The sequence below is a fragment of the Pelobates fuscus genome, chromosome 1, assembly GCF_036172605.1.
Source record: "Pelobates fuscus isolate aPelFus1 chromosome 1, aPelFus1.pri, whole genome shotgun sequence".
Classification (NCBI taxonomy): Eukaryota; Metazoa; Chordata; class Amphibia; order Anura; family Pelobatidae; genus Pelobates; species Pelobates fuscus.
In genome coordinates this window covers 337,722,666-337,739,683 of record NC_086317.1, presented here as the reverse complement: position 1 = coordinate 337,739,683, position 17,018 = coordinate 337,722,666, and the positions used below count along the sequence as shown (strand labels likewise).

At 37.5% G+C, this 17,018-nt stretch overlaps 1 protein-coding gene across 16 annotated transcripts in view; it reads right to left on the bottom strand.

Moving 5' to 3' along the window:
- The window catches only part of DOCK9 (dedicator of cytokinesis 9), a 266,617-nt gene that overhangs the window by 141,030 nt on the left and 108,569 nt on the right, over positions 1–17,018 (bottom strand). For all 16 annotated transcript variants that reach the window (XM_063425570.1, XM_063425524.1, XM_063425509.1 and 13 more), the window contains exons 4-7: positions 13,229–13,311; positions 7,219–7,288; positions 3,954–4,049; positions 3,442–3,576 (exon numbers count right to left, since the gene is read on the bottom strand). In XM_063425570.1, the coding sequence (XP_063281640.1) occupies positions 3,442–3,576; positions 3,954–4,049; positions 7,219–7,288; positions 13,229–13,311 (384 nt within the window). The remainder of the gene's footprint in view (positions 1–3,441; positions 3,577–3,953; positions 4,050–7,218; positions 7,289–13,228; positions 13,312–17,018) is intronic.

The following is a 17,018-nucleotide window of genomic DNA, read 5'->3' as shown; positions in this document are numbered from 1 at the left end:
TTATCTCCTGCTCTAAATTGAACTTGAATCACACACATGCGGCTCCTGTAGGATTTACAAGGCTATTAACAGAGCAGGAAATAAGAAATTCTAAATGAAACAGAACGTGCAATAAAATAAGTTTAAACATTAGCTCTCTATTTGCAGAAAATGTTTAGGAAGCAAATCACATGCAGGGAGGTATGCAGGGGCATGTGTCACATCCTATTCTGTGGAGACTTGTGGCCTTGGTTTCTGGTATACAGTACTCTTTTTACAACTCTTGTTTAGTTTTTCTAAGTTTTTCTGGTTTTCTATTCTATGTTTGGTTTTCTTTATGCTAGGTTTTCTGGGTTCATGCCTTTATTCTGTTCCTGGAAGTATCCTGGATTCCTTTAAATGTTTGTTTTTTTGTTGCCACACCCGTTCCTTTTCCACTAATCCTTTTGTTTTAGTCGGTTCCTGCAGGCATTGGTTTTTAATGTCCTCTGCCCCTTTCTTTGCAGGTAAGTACTGTGTGTGTTTTATTGTTGTTTATTTAGTCATGCATATCTAGGCAGTTAGGACCCACCATAATTGGAGAACTTTGACGCAGTGGTGGGCTGCATACATTTATGTATGTCTAAATCTCCAATGTTTTACAAATATAGTACTTGGTTAGGTCTCTTATTGTTTTGCCTTGTTTTATTTTGTCTTCACAGTTCATGTACAGTTCTGTCCTGCCCTGTTCATGTTTCCCTCATGTCTTGTATACATGTTCTGGGTTCTGCTTTCTGTCCTGCTCCGGTTCTGGGTTGTTCTAGTCTTGCCTTGTTTCTAGTACTGGATACATATCTGCTGCAGAGCCTCCTTATTCAGTTCTTGGGAGGTCTGCATATCATCAAGCTCCTAGCTCCTGGGATTCGCAGAAGCTGCATCAGGGCCCTGGTATGTGGCCGCACAAACGCTGGTGCTCAACACCAGGGAGCGTGTTGTTACCCTGCACCAGGCCCTGATAGTCTATTTCCACGCTGAAACTCCCATCATCATCATCAGGCACTCAGGGGTCCCGGTCTCCGTACCACCACCGTGACAGCTTTGTCTATGCACCAAAATTGCTTTATTAAGCTAAAGTTGCTTTGGTGTCTATAGTATTCTTTTCATAATGTTCTGCTTTCTTTTGCAATGGGAATATGCAGGTAGGCATCCTTTAGATCCAAAAAACTCAACCAGCCCCCTTCTTTGATGATATGCGTGGCTGATGATGGTCTCCATATGGAATATTTTCTGTTTAACTGTAAGGTTTGGATGAGCTAATTACTTAAGTCCCTTTGAAGAAATCTTTGAGATGATGTTCTTCGAGGACTCTTCTAGACCAGGTTTAGAACTTCTAGATGCAGATTTCTTGACATAATGGGAGATCTATCTGTGGAACAAAGAAACCCACTTTGAGGAAGACTTTTGAATTCTATGTAATAAACCCTTTTTGTAACAGACTGAACCCATTCATCTGTGGTAATATAATTTATTTTTAAACTCCAGTAGTTTTCCCGCTACTGTCTTGGCATCAGAATATTGCATTCCCACGAACTTGCATTTATCTTTGTTCTTGTAATCAAAAGGCTGTCTTCGATAACTGCGTGCACGGATACTGAGAAATGAATCGCTGTAAGATTATCTGTTTTTATTGAAGAATATCTTGTTCCAACTATGCTTTTTTTCTATTCCAGGAGTGCTTTTTTACCTTTCGTCATCTGTTTTATAAGATCGTCTAGATGGAACCAAACAGTCTCCCCTGTTCGAATGGCATATCACATATAGGAGTGTTAATATGCAGAGTCTGCAGATCATCCTCTCAGCCAGACATCCCTTCTTGCTACTGTAGAAAGTCCCATGGATTTTCCAACCAGTTTATGAGCTTCTGAAGTAGAGTCTGCCAAAAAATAAGAAGCCATTCTAATACATTGCAGAAGTTTAACTGGATTTGATTTTCCCATAAATATTTTGTCCAGTTAGTACAACCAGGTGCGTTATGCCTTAGCTACAGAAGATCCCGTAATCAAGGTTTTACTCTGTGCAGCATTGGTGAGAAAAAGTAGTTTCTGTTATTTTGTCCATGCAACTCGCTTGAGTCTCCAATAGGCAGAGTGTCTTCCTGCCACACTGCGCAATGGTACACGGTCTATCGGAAATTCTTCCAATTTCTTGTTGTCTTCTTCCTTAACAGAAAATATAGTTTTATAGTGTTTGTTAACACAAACCTTGTTGAAAGGATATCTCCAATCACTAAGCATGAGATTTTCAAACCTAGGGTCGAACAAGAAAGATTTTTTTTTTTTTAAGGCTTGCAAAGGTCTGGATTATCTTCCATACATGAGGAAAGTTATATAATGAGCTTATGTAAGAATTTATTGGGAAAATGCAAAATCCTCATAAGATGATGCATCAGAATCTTTGGAAAAACTACCTGGGGAATCAGTACTTGGGTATAAAGACTCTTCCCGTTGATGCTTCTATTTTTCTGAGAGGGTCTTAGGCCCCATTCAGGGGTTACAGATGACGGAGCTGTTTGAATAACTGCTTCCCTTAGCATCGAAAATTCTCATCAAAAGTTCGTTGGAGACAGGACTGGAACCAAGAAAGGAAAGAGGAAATCTCAGCTTTGTTTTAGCTTATTCTGTTGCCTATAGAAAATATTACAGATTATCTTTTTATACCCATCAGGCAAAGGCGGACTGAAGGATGCACAGATAAGGTGTCTGGACTTGGATAGACATTTTCCTTTCTCAAAAGGTTTCTCAAAGGTTTCAGGATTAGATATACTAGAAAAGTAAAGAAAAAGTAAAAGCAAAAAGGTCTTACCTGGTTAGGCCTCAGGATGTGCTGGAGGGCTGGTGAGAGCATACCTACAACAGATCTGAACAGTACCTGGCTGCCAGGTAGTTGTGGCTGGGTATTTAAAGTTTCCAAGGCCTTCCTGTTTAAATTTGACACCAAAGCACAGCGATCTCATGGTGGATCGCATCACAGCTGGTATGTACATTCCACCTAAAGAGCCTCCGAGCCGCAGGTTGTGTACACACAAACAACTTCTGCACCTTGCACATACTGGGCAGAAGTTCTAAAATCATGGAACGCAGGCACCTGGCATGTGTTCCAGCGCTCGAAGAGGAAAGGTTGGGCTAAAACCCAGAACTGCTCTGATCCGGCAGAGCTCTACCCGGCCATAGCCACATCACCACGCATGGAAAGGAAGGAAGGCAGACAGACAACCGTGGCATTGGGAGGTATTTTATGGCAAAGAGGTAGGTTACGGGTGTGTGGGGGACTTTTTTTTTATACAGTCATATCTGCCTTTTTTGCTGCAAGAGAAGGCGATATCCCTAGTGTGGCACTACTTCTAATTTGAGGTGATGACTACATGCATACAATGCTTCAGGTCACAGAGGATTAAGATGTAGATTAAAATAATGAAACATTCACCTGTACTACACCCATGCAAGAATCAAGGAATATTGATCCTTTAGGTTCTTTAGAGATCTTCTCATCTTTGTAGAAGTTGAGGTTATATGAGCCATCTCCTAGCTGAATTAGGTGGAAAAATCTTCTTTTAAATGACTGAAAGAAGAAATAAATATTTGATGTTAGCTCTTTATTTAAATGCCAAAACCGTTTTTCCAGAAAGTAGAGTAAGGCAACATTTAATTCAGAAAATACATATCATATGTATACAATATAACAATATATATTATGTATGAAGATTACAAATTTACTCTCATTACTGGTTTAATAAAATAAGGCATGTACTTTGGCATGTGCTTACTGACCTATGAATATTATGTGTATTATGTGATTTGTAGTATGAGAATAAGCCACAATTTGTGGACATTGAGGGTGAGTTGTAGTATGCATGAGTTGTGAATGAGTTGTAATATGGAAATTGGGGAGGCATGATAATGAGTAACTATCTGGCACTGGCAGAATGTGGAACATACCCTCATGGTCACACTTATTGCACTGTTCATGTTGCCTTTGTACAACCAGCCATGTTTTGTGATGCCTCCTTTCTGAGATCCAAGTGAAGCAGCATCCTATAAAGAAACATATGATTATATTAAAAGGTTTTATCTGACATTGCCGTTTATTATATGTAACACATGAGAAATTCTAATGCAAACTTTCATTTAAAGTGGCACTGTCACTGTGTGGGGATTTGAATATGCAAAGAACCCCGATGGTGACATCGCTGCAGTGGGTCCGATGAGTTCTACTTACCTGAGCTTGTCCCTCGCGGGCCCAGCCATTTTTCTCTGGCGGGTTCTCTTCATCTCCTGGTGCTTTAGGACCAGAAGACGGCATCACTTCTGTACTCTTGCGCATGTAATAAGCTCTATAGATGATCCCGCAAGACCCTCCATAGACAGAGCCATAGATTAACATTTCTAGATGGCGGTAGGTCTGTCCAGTGTAAAAAATGTGTCAGGCATAGGAAATACACAGAGACAAATTAGTGCCTACTTTGTCTCAGTATTTATTTATTTACATATATTGCCATGGATCTCTAAAAGATTTTAGATTGAATGAAGATTTGACTATGACCCTGAGGTTATTCCTTAATTGCTGTGCTCTGTAGCAAAAGGAGGATTAAGCTACTTTATTTTTGTATTGTGGTATGCTAAATATCGTGCTAGTACTGGATCGGAGGTTATAGGACAGACATAGGCAACCTTCAGCACTCCAGATGTTTTTGACTACACCTCCCATGATGCTTTGCCAGGATTATGGGTGTAAGAGTATTATGGGGGATGTAGTCCAAAATATCTAAAGTGCTGAAGGTTGCCTATCCCTGTTATAGGAGGTGGGAACAGCTGGGGAGGGCATTATAGGGTGGGAGCTTTCTAGAGAAGCTCTTATGCACAAGCCTGGAAAGATGAAGAGTGCGTCGGGATTCCAGTGATAGCCAGTTTAGCTCTTAACATGTCACAGTGCTGGATAAAGTCATTACAATCTAGTACAAAGCGGCTGAATGAATTATATATCATATTGCAATCATCCTAAAAAATACGATCGCAACCAGGTTAGCAGACAATCACCAATGCCTGAGTTTTTAAGTTTTTGCAAAAGAATGCCATGGTCTACTGTGTCAAATGCCTTGGCAAAATCAAGGAAAATAGCTGCAGTTAAGTCTCTTTGTTCTATGCCAATTTGGATGTCATTGCAAACTTTTAAAAGGGCAGTCGAAGTTGAGTGATTTGGACGAAAGCCTGATTGATCAGGGGTCAGATAATTTTATTGTTGATAGTATTCACATAGTTGCGCGTGGACGCATTTTTTCAAGATTTTTGACAATACTGGGAGCAATGATATCATGTGATAGATACCAACGTATTGTCACCACTTTTATGGATTGGTACAACGTTTGCAAGTATGTCTTTTGAATGGAATGGAATTTCAGTGACATTCCAACACCGTCAAAATTAGTATTTCATAAAGATTAGATATCTGAATGTACCCTTCCTGGTGAAATACTTTGTTGTTATTAATATTATTATTATGATACACTTATTTTTAAGATGGTGTTGTAGTGTGACAGTGCAGCTTTAAGCACAGTACATAGATATCAGGTTGCTTTTGCTATTAAACCTTTTTTTGAATTATATTGGTTTGTTAATAAATTTCAAACTGCTGTTATATTGAAGGTAGCAAAATACTAGTATTCTAATCAATTGTCTTATTAAATAAGCAGTATCAAAAGATTACTCCTGAACAATATATTGAACAGTAACTATCCAATGCAATATTTAATACCCTCGTACATTTGAAACAAACATCTCTATGGAAATTCAACCCCAATTGGGTCTTTCTCAAGGATCTTGAGAAAGACCCAATAGGGGTCGAAACGTCGATCGGTACATTGAGTATGTTTTTTATTCATTTATTAAAATAACATAGTGATTGAAAAATCACTGCAACCTAATTTGGACTATTTACATGACGTGGGCTTGCACCAGGCTACTAGTAAAACCCTATTTATGCAGTTTAAATCCGTAATGCATTAAGAAGGGTGGTTAACCAACTCAAGCCTCGAGTTTCCCTTTTTGAAAATTATAATTCTGACAAAACATTCTGCATCAACATCAACAATATAACTGCACCTCTCTGTTAAAAGAGCATCAGCAACATATGCATATTATTTGCTACTTCAGCTGTAAATACTAATGGTTCTGTGACTAATGGTATTCATACATCACCAGCTTTAGCATGTCCAACATTACTAATCTTATGGCTGATATTACACTGACATCCATAAGAAAATACAGCATTCTATGACATACATAAAACATATATAAAAACACAGCTGTATATACCCCATATACTTGTCAAAGTACTTTGTAATGTCAAAAAGCTAACTCACATCCTGTGCACCTGCAAACACAAATCATTAAATCAGTAAAACAAATTAAAAAAAAAAAAAAACAGCTACTAGATACCTGCGCATTAATTTTTGCTATAAATGCAAAATATTCATCTAGAAAAGCAGAAAAAGCAACAGATCATTTGAGGACAAGCTGTGAGAGCAAGTAAGGCCCTACACAAAATTATCCATATGTTTTATCAAGCATTTTATGTTATTTGTGCGACATAAGCATGAAATAAAGATGGGGTTAGGACAAAATGAATGAATGAATGAATGAATAAGGACAAAAAAACTGTTCGACTTTCGTTTTAGTGATCCCAATTAATGCTGCTAAAAGCAAAATCTCTCTCTATCATGCAAGAACTGAGTGAGAGAAAAAAGCTTGGAGAACTGCTAATGCCACTGGAGATAATAGTGGCTGACATGCCTACAGTCTTCGAGATGCTTCTCCCCCAACACAGTCTTGGAATATGCAATGTGTACAGTACCAACACAAATGTACCAGTTAAATTCCACTTATTTTACCACACCCTACAAATATGTTCGATGTAGTTATGTTTTAGCTTTATAACAGCTCATTTGTGAGCCGAAATATACATTTTCTTCTCCAATAAATCTGCCTTGGACTACATTTCTGACTTCACACAGCCCTTTCTACTGTTGGATACATTTCAGGAGCCATGTAGTTGGGAATTTTTTTTTTATTTTTTTTTAATTGTCCTATATTTACCTTAACGGATGATTACTCTAATGGATCCCAAATAACCAAAATATGAAAACAGCTGGGTAAATTGTATCCATGTCAAAACCAGGCAAGAAGAATATTTTCTCCATAGACTCACCTCATCTTTGTCTGCGTCTTCATCCACTTCATATACATGCACAGGGAGCTTTTCAGGTTTGTTTCCTTTGCTATAGGATAGGAAAGGAAAAAAGGCAGAATTTAGAGTTTGGCACATCCACATAGTTTAAGAAATTGGTAAAAAGCACACAGTTTCCAATTGCCCTATGTTATGAATATTAGCTATATACCTAAAGTAAAATTGCAATATTAACTAAAATGTAGTAGATCAAAAAAGAAGGCTGAGCAATAGCAACCTATTTTCTACTGATTCAATGATTTTCGAAATACCCTGAATGTTGTCCCAGAGTTCCCGACCAATAAAGTAAATGATTATAAGTGTGGCTTGTACAGTCTTATACAGGTACCTCAAAGTGTGTGTGTGTCTACATTCAAAGTCAAACACTACACATAAGTAAACTACTGTTTTCAAATGACACTAGTACATTAAACACACAACACAAACACACCCCTACATTCATACACATATACTCCATACAAAAACATGCTTACATTCAAATATACAAACACTGCTAGCTGCTAAGTACAACCCTACAAGGATGGGCAAATAATAGATCCACGGCTGGCAAAGCATTGTCGGTGTTGCACGACAGATGGGAATCTACCTTTTTTTCCATTCTTGCACTAGGACGACACCAAAGAAAGACCCTCTCTATTTTAGTTCCGCCGCTGGTTAGGAATAATGTTAAGTGAAAATGATAAGTAGTTATTGTTGATAGACTAGACAAAAAAAAGTGCAAAGTCAAGAAGAATATTTCTTACTTATATATTGCAACACAATTAAAAATCACTTCCAGTTGGGATTTTGTCCATCTTTAGGATGAACTGCAAAACAACTGATGCAAAATGAAATTTAAAAAGCTATGCACCAATATTATATGGAAAAAAAGGAAAAAGATAAAAAGGTAAACAGCTAAAACTTAAAGAGTCACCAATGTTACTTCCACCGTAGCACTACGAAATCTTGGTTTTAGCAAACAATGGTTAAATTGCATATAAAACGATTGTCAGCTTAAACACTAGACACTAATTCCAACAGAGCAGAAAGAAACAATTGTTACACAAACAATTATACAGAATAAACATTGCTATATTTATTGACATTGCACTGAATATATATATAAATACCCTGGACAACGTCTCTTTAAAAATTATTTACCAGGACAAGATAACAACAGGATGAGCTACGAAAATGAAAAGTTCACCTTCTCTTTGTTCTTATAAACAGCAAAAACAAATGCAAACTAAACAATAGAACAAGAATACATACATTTTATGAAAAGGTGGAAGTTGTATGCCTGGGGGAGAAGAACATTAACCCAAGGAAATGGCGCTGTGTGTAGGATACAAAATCTGGCTGTAATTGTAAAGAGATATGTTTCCAAGAACAACGTACATAGATTACTACCGCAGCCCCTTAACTTTTGGTAATGGCACTGAATGTGATATCTTAGTAATCATTTTTTGTTTAATTTAAAATGATTACGGTAAGTAGTTTCTTAGAAAACACACTGTTTTGGCATATGTAATATACAGGACACATGGTAAACAAGAAACACAATGGCAGAAAAATCTCAGAAGGTTATTCTGCACATAGTAAGAATTCCTAGAATTATTTTGCTGGCCGATTCCTAGATAGGAAAACGTTGAACGACTTCCAGAAGAGAAGAACCTCCTGGCCCACTCAAGCTTGTCCTTTTACTAGCAAATCTATAAAATATCTCAATTCATTCCATTTTGAGATAACACAGCTGGTTATAAAAAAAAAAACAAAAAAAAATACATAGTAAGTGAACAAAATAAGTTACAATAGAGCACCACTGACAGAATTAAAAGCGTTCAAAGTGATGGGGGGGGGGAGGTCGATACCACTTATTTAAAAGGACACTAGGCCAGGGTTCTCAACTGTGCCCTCAATACACACCAGTCCAGGTTTTCTCAGTCTTGGACTGTTTGTGTGCCATGAGGGCAGTTAGAGTCTTTGAATGCGAACTTTGGTTTTATGCCAAATACACTTTCAACTTTTGGTTGCCTAATTGATGCTGGACACTCTGCATGAGCGCACCCAGTGTCATTAAAATCCCCATAGGGGATTTGCTCTAGCAGTGCATGCACCTTAGCCCCCATCCACCCACCTGTAGGGTGATGTTGGAGGACGTGGATCGCCGGCCGAACACTGGGGGAGATTGGTGCTGGAATCGGGTGAGTGCAGTAAGTTTTTTTTTTTTTTAGTCCTTACAGTCCCGGGGAGGGGGCTGGGCAGAGTGAAGTATAGTGTTAGGAGTACAGATTTGTTTTCCTTACACTATAGAATCCCTTTAAAGCTGTGTGAACATGTCATTCCCCAACTCTGCCAATGTAGCAATCTTGCCTGTGGTTAATTTTTCTTTATCATTATGTAAATGTATGTACATATTAATTTATTACATTTAAAAAAAACATCTTGCCACCAAACACTCAACATATTCCCATCAAAACCATTTAATTCCAATTATTTATGCTTAAGAACTATAGACACAATCATTACCACTTGCCCTCATTCTTGCACGGTATTTTTCTTTAAGATTTCTGATAACTATTTTTTTTCTTTGCAATGCTATATAGTGGCCATTTATAACCCCATGTTCTGAAGCATCAGATAACTAAAATGAATTTACATAGTGGGTGAAAAAAAAAAACATGGCTTATTTCCCAAAAGATTTACATTTGTATTTATTACCTCTAATTTTAGAAAATGATCCAGTACAAATATCCATTATGCATTATTATTTATTATTCTCTTTTTCATAAACAGGTCAAAAAAATGTATTTCATGTAACAGTAGTTAGCTGCAATAAGCACACTAACATCATGTTCTTTATAAATCTTATCACCATAATGCAGATTGTATGATGTATGAAGAAGGTATAAATACCGAACTCGAATGGTGGGATAAGATAGCAGATTAATATGTCGTTAAGCTTCATCAGAATAGACAAAACTCCATTAATCTTGTTTTTCGGCTAGTGGCCCTTCTGTTCTCAAACTTGTTTTAGCTCAATTATGCCATTAGAGAGAGAAATTATCAATTTGCATAAACTGATCACAGACATAAACTGAACATTGCAGCACCAAATGCAACAGGTACACTGCACCCAAACCACTTCAATGAGCTGAATGGTCTGGGTGTCTATAGTGTCCCTTTAACAAGTCTGTCCCCCATCCCTTTTTGTTGTTTTCCTCTTCTCCCTCCCCCCCCCCCCCCCCACCTCTCTCTCTCTTATCCCCTCCATTTTTAGCTTGTCTGATCCCCTCCATCTCTCTAGAATTAAAAGGTTACTTAACACAATAATTAATGAGGACATCACTTTTTTATACTTTGGAACATATTCGTTATGCATTTGACATTGTTCTAATGTTTTACATTAGTTGTTTCCTTAATTGCTCTATGTCTGGGAGTCATGCTCACTCTAGTTGTTTTTAGTCTCCTGCTTTTAATACCCTGTTGAGATTGTTCACTACTTAATTTTGATTATCTTTCTTCTGTTTTCATCTCAACAAAATTTGATTTAAACCTCCTCCACTACTGGAATACAAATAATTATATTTCTTTCCATATTTAGGTACAAAGAATGACAGGTATTTAGTGAATAATTACTTGCATCAATATTTATTTAACAAAACTATCACTGCAATGCCAAAACTGGATAAAACTCTGAGCTTTTCTAGAGTAAGATAGCCGTCTCCTGCAGGACGGGTATTGATTGTTTTAATTGTGCATCGCTTCTTCCTGCATTGTATTATACAACACTCACAGGAGTATCAAAAGATAATCTCAACAGGGATCAGGTAATGTCACTTCCCCATTCACGCTTCTGCGGGGTTTGCCAACAGATGCATGAGTGCAGAAGATAAACACTTCAAATATAAAAAAAATCATGTAACAAAAACAGGTCTCACATAATGGGGTAATGAATAGAGTACTCTTGTAATAAAAGACAAAGTTTGATAATCAACACTATGCTCCAAGCAGCATAACTACTACAGCCCAAAGCAGTGGTTATGATGACATGAGTACCCTAGCCCCATTCCTTCTTAATGGGACAGACCGTTTTGAAACAGTTTGCCCTTTTACTTGTGTCATTGGCTACAAAGCTTCCTGCTGGCTTGGTACGTAGATTAACTTTCTGCAGAGCTGACAGCTCTCAGACACTGAATGGCATTCCGTGCAATGAAATTTGCACAGAATTGATATTAGCCAGCTCAGAACTAGTTCTGGGCTGGCTGATAACACACCAATAATACTGGCAGAGTTGGAGTTACACATCTAGTAGTAACTTTCTGCAGAGCTGACAGCTCTCAGACACTGAATGGCATTCCGTGCAATGAAATTTGCACAGAATTGATATTAGCCAGCTCAGAACTAGTTCTGGGCTGGCTGATAACACACCAATAATACTGGCAGAGTTGGAGTTACACATCTAGTAGCAGAAAGGTTGACCTCGGTATGTGCAGCGTTTTCTAGTGAAGCACCACACTAACAAGCTCCACACACCATGACCACTTCAAACCACTGAAGTGGTCAAGGTGATTGGAGTAACCATTTAATGACATTAAAGCTGCAGTTTGTATAAAATAGCACTTTTTTTTTAGCTCTTCCCAGAATCGAAAGGTGATCACTATCTCATTGGTGTAAGTGGCATCACTGGTGTAAGAAATGCATTGAGTAGTTTACCAGCGCCCAGTGAACATTGTATGAAGACCCATTTTGGCATTTTGACCAGGAGTCTCTGATTTAAATGAGAGCCCAGGTACATTATTTGCTACTGAGCATAAATATAGATAATGTTGGAATAAGATATTATTATATTAAGATATAATTATTGCTAGAAACTACGATATGTGTAATAGGAGCAGGACGAAAAAAATGGTTAACCATAATGGGACAGTATAAGACAGAGATAAATGGAGGTGTAAATTGCAACAATGCCAAATGAGGGGGTAAGTGCAAGACAAATAATTAGTAAGAATAAGAGAGATGGAGAATAGAGAAGCAAGCGTAAAAATAAATTAATACAATGAAGGGGATACCAACGTTAGAAGTATATGTTTGTATTTCTAATGTCAGAGTTTTGCTCAATTCTGTAAGTGTAATATAATGGAGAATAACTTAACGTATATCCTATGCTTCATCTGTTTTGCCACAGCTGCAACTCCTCCCCTGGCTGAAATGAATAGCACTGATAATCTCAGCCAATCCAATGCTTCTCTACCTTAGAATCAATGGGGAGCCAAATGCGCACGCACCGCAATTGCCACGCCAATAGTATCTCAGTATCTCCTCAATTAATTATACCAATGGATCTATACGGGAATTATTCAGGAACCTTATAATAGATATGCAAAGATTGTAGAACCATAACAGGAAGCACCTCTAGAAGCTGACTGATTGACAGTTACTAGAGGTGTCTTTAGAGAGAAAAAGTCATGTTTAAGCATGAGACACTGCAGGTACATTTTATTTTCTTCTTTAAGCTGTAGTGGTTCTGGTGCTTAGAGAGTACTTTTAAGTTTAAAAAAAAATTAAAAAATTATCTGAAATGTGCAGCTTCGTTGTTGGAAATAAAACAGAGCAGAGTTTCATGATTAGTCTCAAATTGTTTTCTTTGGGAAATGACTAGTATTTATAGAAGAGTACTCTCTGGGATATGTGCGATCAAATGCTTTAACACACAGGAATTTGCAATGATTCACAACCTGTGACTCAGATGTCACTTGCTAGATATGGGCAGGACTTTGGTGTATTTTTTAGATTTAAAATGTTTACTTTGCCGCAATGTGGAATAGGAAATCTGACATGTTCCTTGTAAAATTACACCTGACGTAGTGCGTGATAAATGGCGTTATCGGCACCTCGATATGTCACTGCTATTTTTACCTTTTTATCACATAACAGCAAAACACACTTTTCCCAGGTTTCAAAACCTGTCATAACATACACACACACTGACCTTGGGAGCTGTCGGAAATCTCCCGAATAATCTTCATATTTATAGGTGACGACATGCCAGTCAGAATTGTAAGTTTTGATGCACTGGGTAAAAAAAGGGGGGGGGAAAACAGTTGTACATTAATGTATGGTCACAAAAGCAAGACTCATTTTCCACAAATGCAATCAAATTCATAACTGGATGATGGTACACTGTAATGAAATGAACAAGACCCTAGCCTGTGACATGCACAGATGATATATACAACTGTACAGGCACACCTAATATTGTCATTATTTCAGAGAAAGAGCATAATACTTAATTAAACCAAAATCACATTATTTCACATGGCTCAGTAGTAGTAGTGGGGGTTTACAGGTATGCTTTCAGCTGCTGTTATTTAGATTATGCAAGTACTGCAAGACTATGGAAACCTATTATTTTTGGACCAGCTTGACAAATATGCAGCAAAAGACATTTTAGAAAATAAAAAGAAGATTTAACCCTCATTTGTCAGGGAAAGTAATAATAACAATTTATGATGGAATATAATCAAGGACGACAGGAAAAGCATTCAGAGACAGTATGTTAGTTATTAAAAAAGCACATATAGTCATCTCTTGCAGATAGGAATTTAGCATGGGGGAAAAAAACAGAATCAATGACATTTAGATTATAGTCAAAGCTTTAAGAAGGGGTTTCATGTATTTTACACAATGTGTTGTAGTTTTTCAAGGAAATTAAAAATAAGGATAAAAAAATCTTTAGCGGACTCAGAACACCTCTTTCAACGATAAGTGATAAGCACACATTAAAGCATCATTTAACGATACGCAAACAGCAACGAACAAGAGACCACCACATAGGAAAATGGCCCAAGATAAAGTTATTGTGAAACAGGATTATAAGGCTAAGCAGAGAGTTTTGGTGACACAAATGAAAGGAAATGGCATATGACACCTAAAACCACAGAGCAGAATTGATTACAGAACCACATACAAGCACTTAGCCCTTGAAGTACTTGTGGCCACTAACCCAGGAATGCAGCTCATTCTTCAGAAAGTCCGCCACTGGGAGCAGGAAAAAAAGGATTGCTGCCTAGAGCAGAATAACTAAACAAGGGATGCAGTCCCAGATTAAAAAGGTACTAGGAGCACTAAATTGGCACTGAGGAACAAGGAACCTGGAACACTGAATTGCAAAGGGTAGCAGGAACCAGTATGAAACAGGAATAGTCATATGGTACCAGACATCAAAACGCTAAATTGGAAGTGATAAACATTGAAACTGGAACACTGTGATATGAAGCTAGATAACAGGATCAATCTAGAACCAATAGATCACTGCTTGGAAAAGTGAAATAACTGCTAAGGGGCTACTTTTGATTATTTTTAAATGACTTGTTTTGGAGCCAAGATGAACCTGATGGGCATTTTCCACAACTTCAAATACTTTTAACCAAGTTAAATACAAGTCAGTGCTAACAAAAGATGTTTTTGACTTCATGTACTTTTGTTTGTATATTTAAGGCAGATGTCCTGGAAAACTGATGCAAGACTTTTACTTGCGCACACACAGTCACAAAAATGGATTTATCCACAGCCAAAACTAGTGTGGCGCCACTCCACCAGAACTATGAAACAAAAAATAAACCTTTAAAGTCAGAGTCATATAACGGAGTATAAAATAATAAACAATACAAACCTGAGCACACAATGATGTCAAAGTAAAAGAAAAGTCAGTGATCAAGAGTGTAAATACAATATGTATTTTTACACAACAAATCAGACTAATTTTGCTTACTTTCAAAAATAGAATGGAAAGCCTATACACTTACAACTTACTGTTATTGGGCTTAATGCCAATAGATTCAGTTTTCTGTAAAAAACAAAAAAAAAACGACCATAACATGGCAAGTACAAATGCATTTAATCTGACACTTCAAGCAACATATCTCAATGAATATTAAGGAGACACTCTAGCATGGAGTTAAGAGCCACCTGCATTACTGATAAATAAGGGGTTTCTATGTGAATTTCATAGAAAGCAATCTCCTTTGCTCGGGTACTTTCCAAGTGCAAATTATAATTTAAAATTCTTAAGAGACTGGGATATGGGCAAAGAGAACTCCCACATCCAGTCTCCTAACCAGAGAGGTCACCTAGACTGGGTAATAGGGGATAACCCAAATAATGCACAAATATAGAACTACCGGTAAATTAATCCTAAAAATAACACTCTCATAGAAAGTGCCCAATAGGATTAAATCCCAGTGAACTCTAAAAAATATCTTGGAAAATAACAAAAACTTTATTAATAACTCTTAAATTAAGAGTTAATTAGGTAAGGCGTATATAGAGTCTAATGAAAAGAGGCAAAAATAGGAGAGGTACTATATGCCTTAAGTATAGTGGAACACAATGTATCCAGAACCCAAACTAATCAAAAGGAAATAGAAACAAATACAGCAGATAGGACTAAAGAGCATAAATCAGTTGCTACATGAACCTACCTAGATACTATCCATGTCCATTGGAAAAAATATATAGATATGGCTAAATGAAGCCTAATAGTAGAGACGGTAACCCAATGACAGGAAAGATTGTAAACTAGAGGTTCACTAAACAGTGAAATGTAAAGAGACCAAAGAGAGGGGAAAAGGGAGGGGGAGGAAGGGAAACCAGCACGTAATTGTAGGCTTGATATTGCAGAAAAAATGTATATATGAAAATGACTTGCCTAAATAGATAGTGAATAAAATAACCACTCATGGCAGGATAGTAGAAAAGTATAAATACTGCAAACAAAACCTCCACCAGCCAAAGTAAAGTAAAACCTCTCTAAACTCTGAAGGAGGAATAAACCCAATAAGTGTGGGGATCCCTAACCTCTAGACCCTATGTCTCCTGAAAACATCTTCGTGGGCGTTCTGTGCTAATGCTTCATCTAAAGTGAAGTCCCTATAGTCCGAAGAGTCTACCTCAACAACAAATTAAATAAATAAGTAAAAGTGCGATTAGTGCATAGTGCTTAAGTGCTCCATAAAGGAGATAGAGAAAACCCGACGCGTGTTTCGGCGTGAAACCATGCGGTCCTCAGGGGCTAAGGTGAGTGCATCTCCCAGTCAAATGAGTTAAATACCATTCCCCTTAGTCATCCGTGAATCAGGCTGTCACTACAACCTTTGGATCGTAAGTAGACCAATGGAGGTGTAGGGGGCGGGGACATTTACTCACTTTTAGAAAAAGTCATGAGGGCGTTGGGTAGTACCTCCGTCAATGAGGGACAAGCAGCACATACAGGTATAAGACTCCAACGGGCCAGTCTCACTCCCCAAAGGGGAGGTTCCATACTGGTCTGTGTGCCGCATTCAATAGGCTTCTCCCAAACAAACCCAACCCAGACCGCCCACTCTATACACAAGTCCTGATAACCCATCCCACTTTATGGGTGTTCATTAGGCTGATCTACAGTGCAACAATTGCACTAAAACCTCAGATAGTCTCATATATCTCCATAATCCCCTTTTGTGCAATTGACATATTCATCTCTAATGAATAGTATATCCATTATTGTATAGTGTATAATAAGGTCCCATATTAATTGGGCTAATGAGATGTATGCCACTATAATGTCCCTACTAAGGGGATCATATGGGTGGATTGCATATTTATATAGAAAATATATATATGTATTTTATATCACTGCATAATTGGAACGTACAGATTGCTGGATCTATATGAAATGAATTAAAGAGATAAAACAATATAACTAGTGGGATAATGTAATAAATATAAATAGCAATAGGACT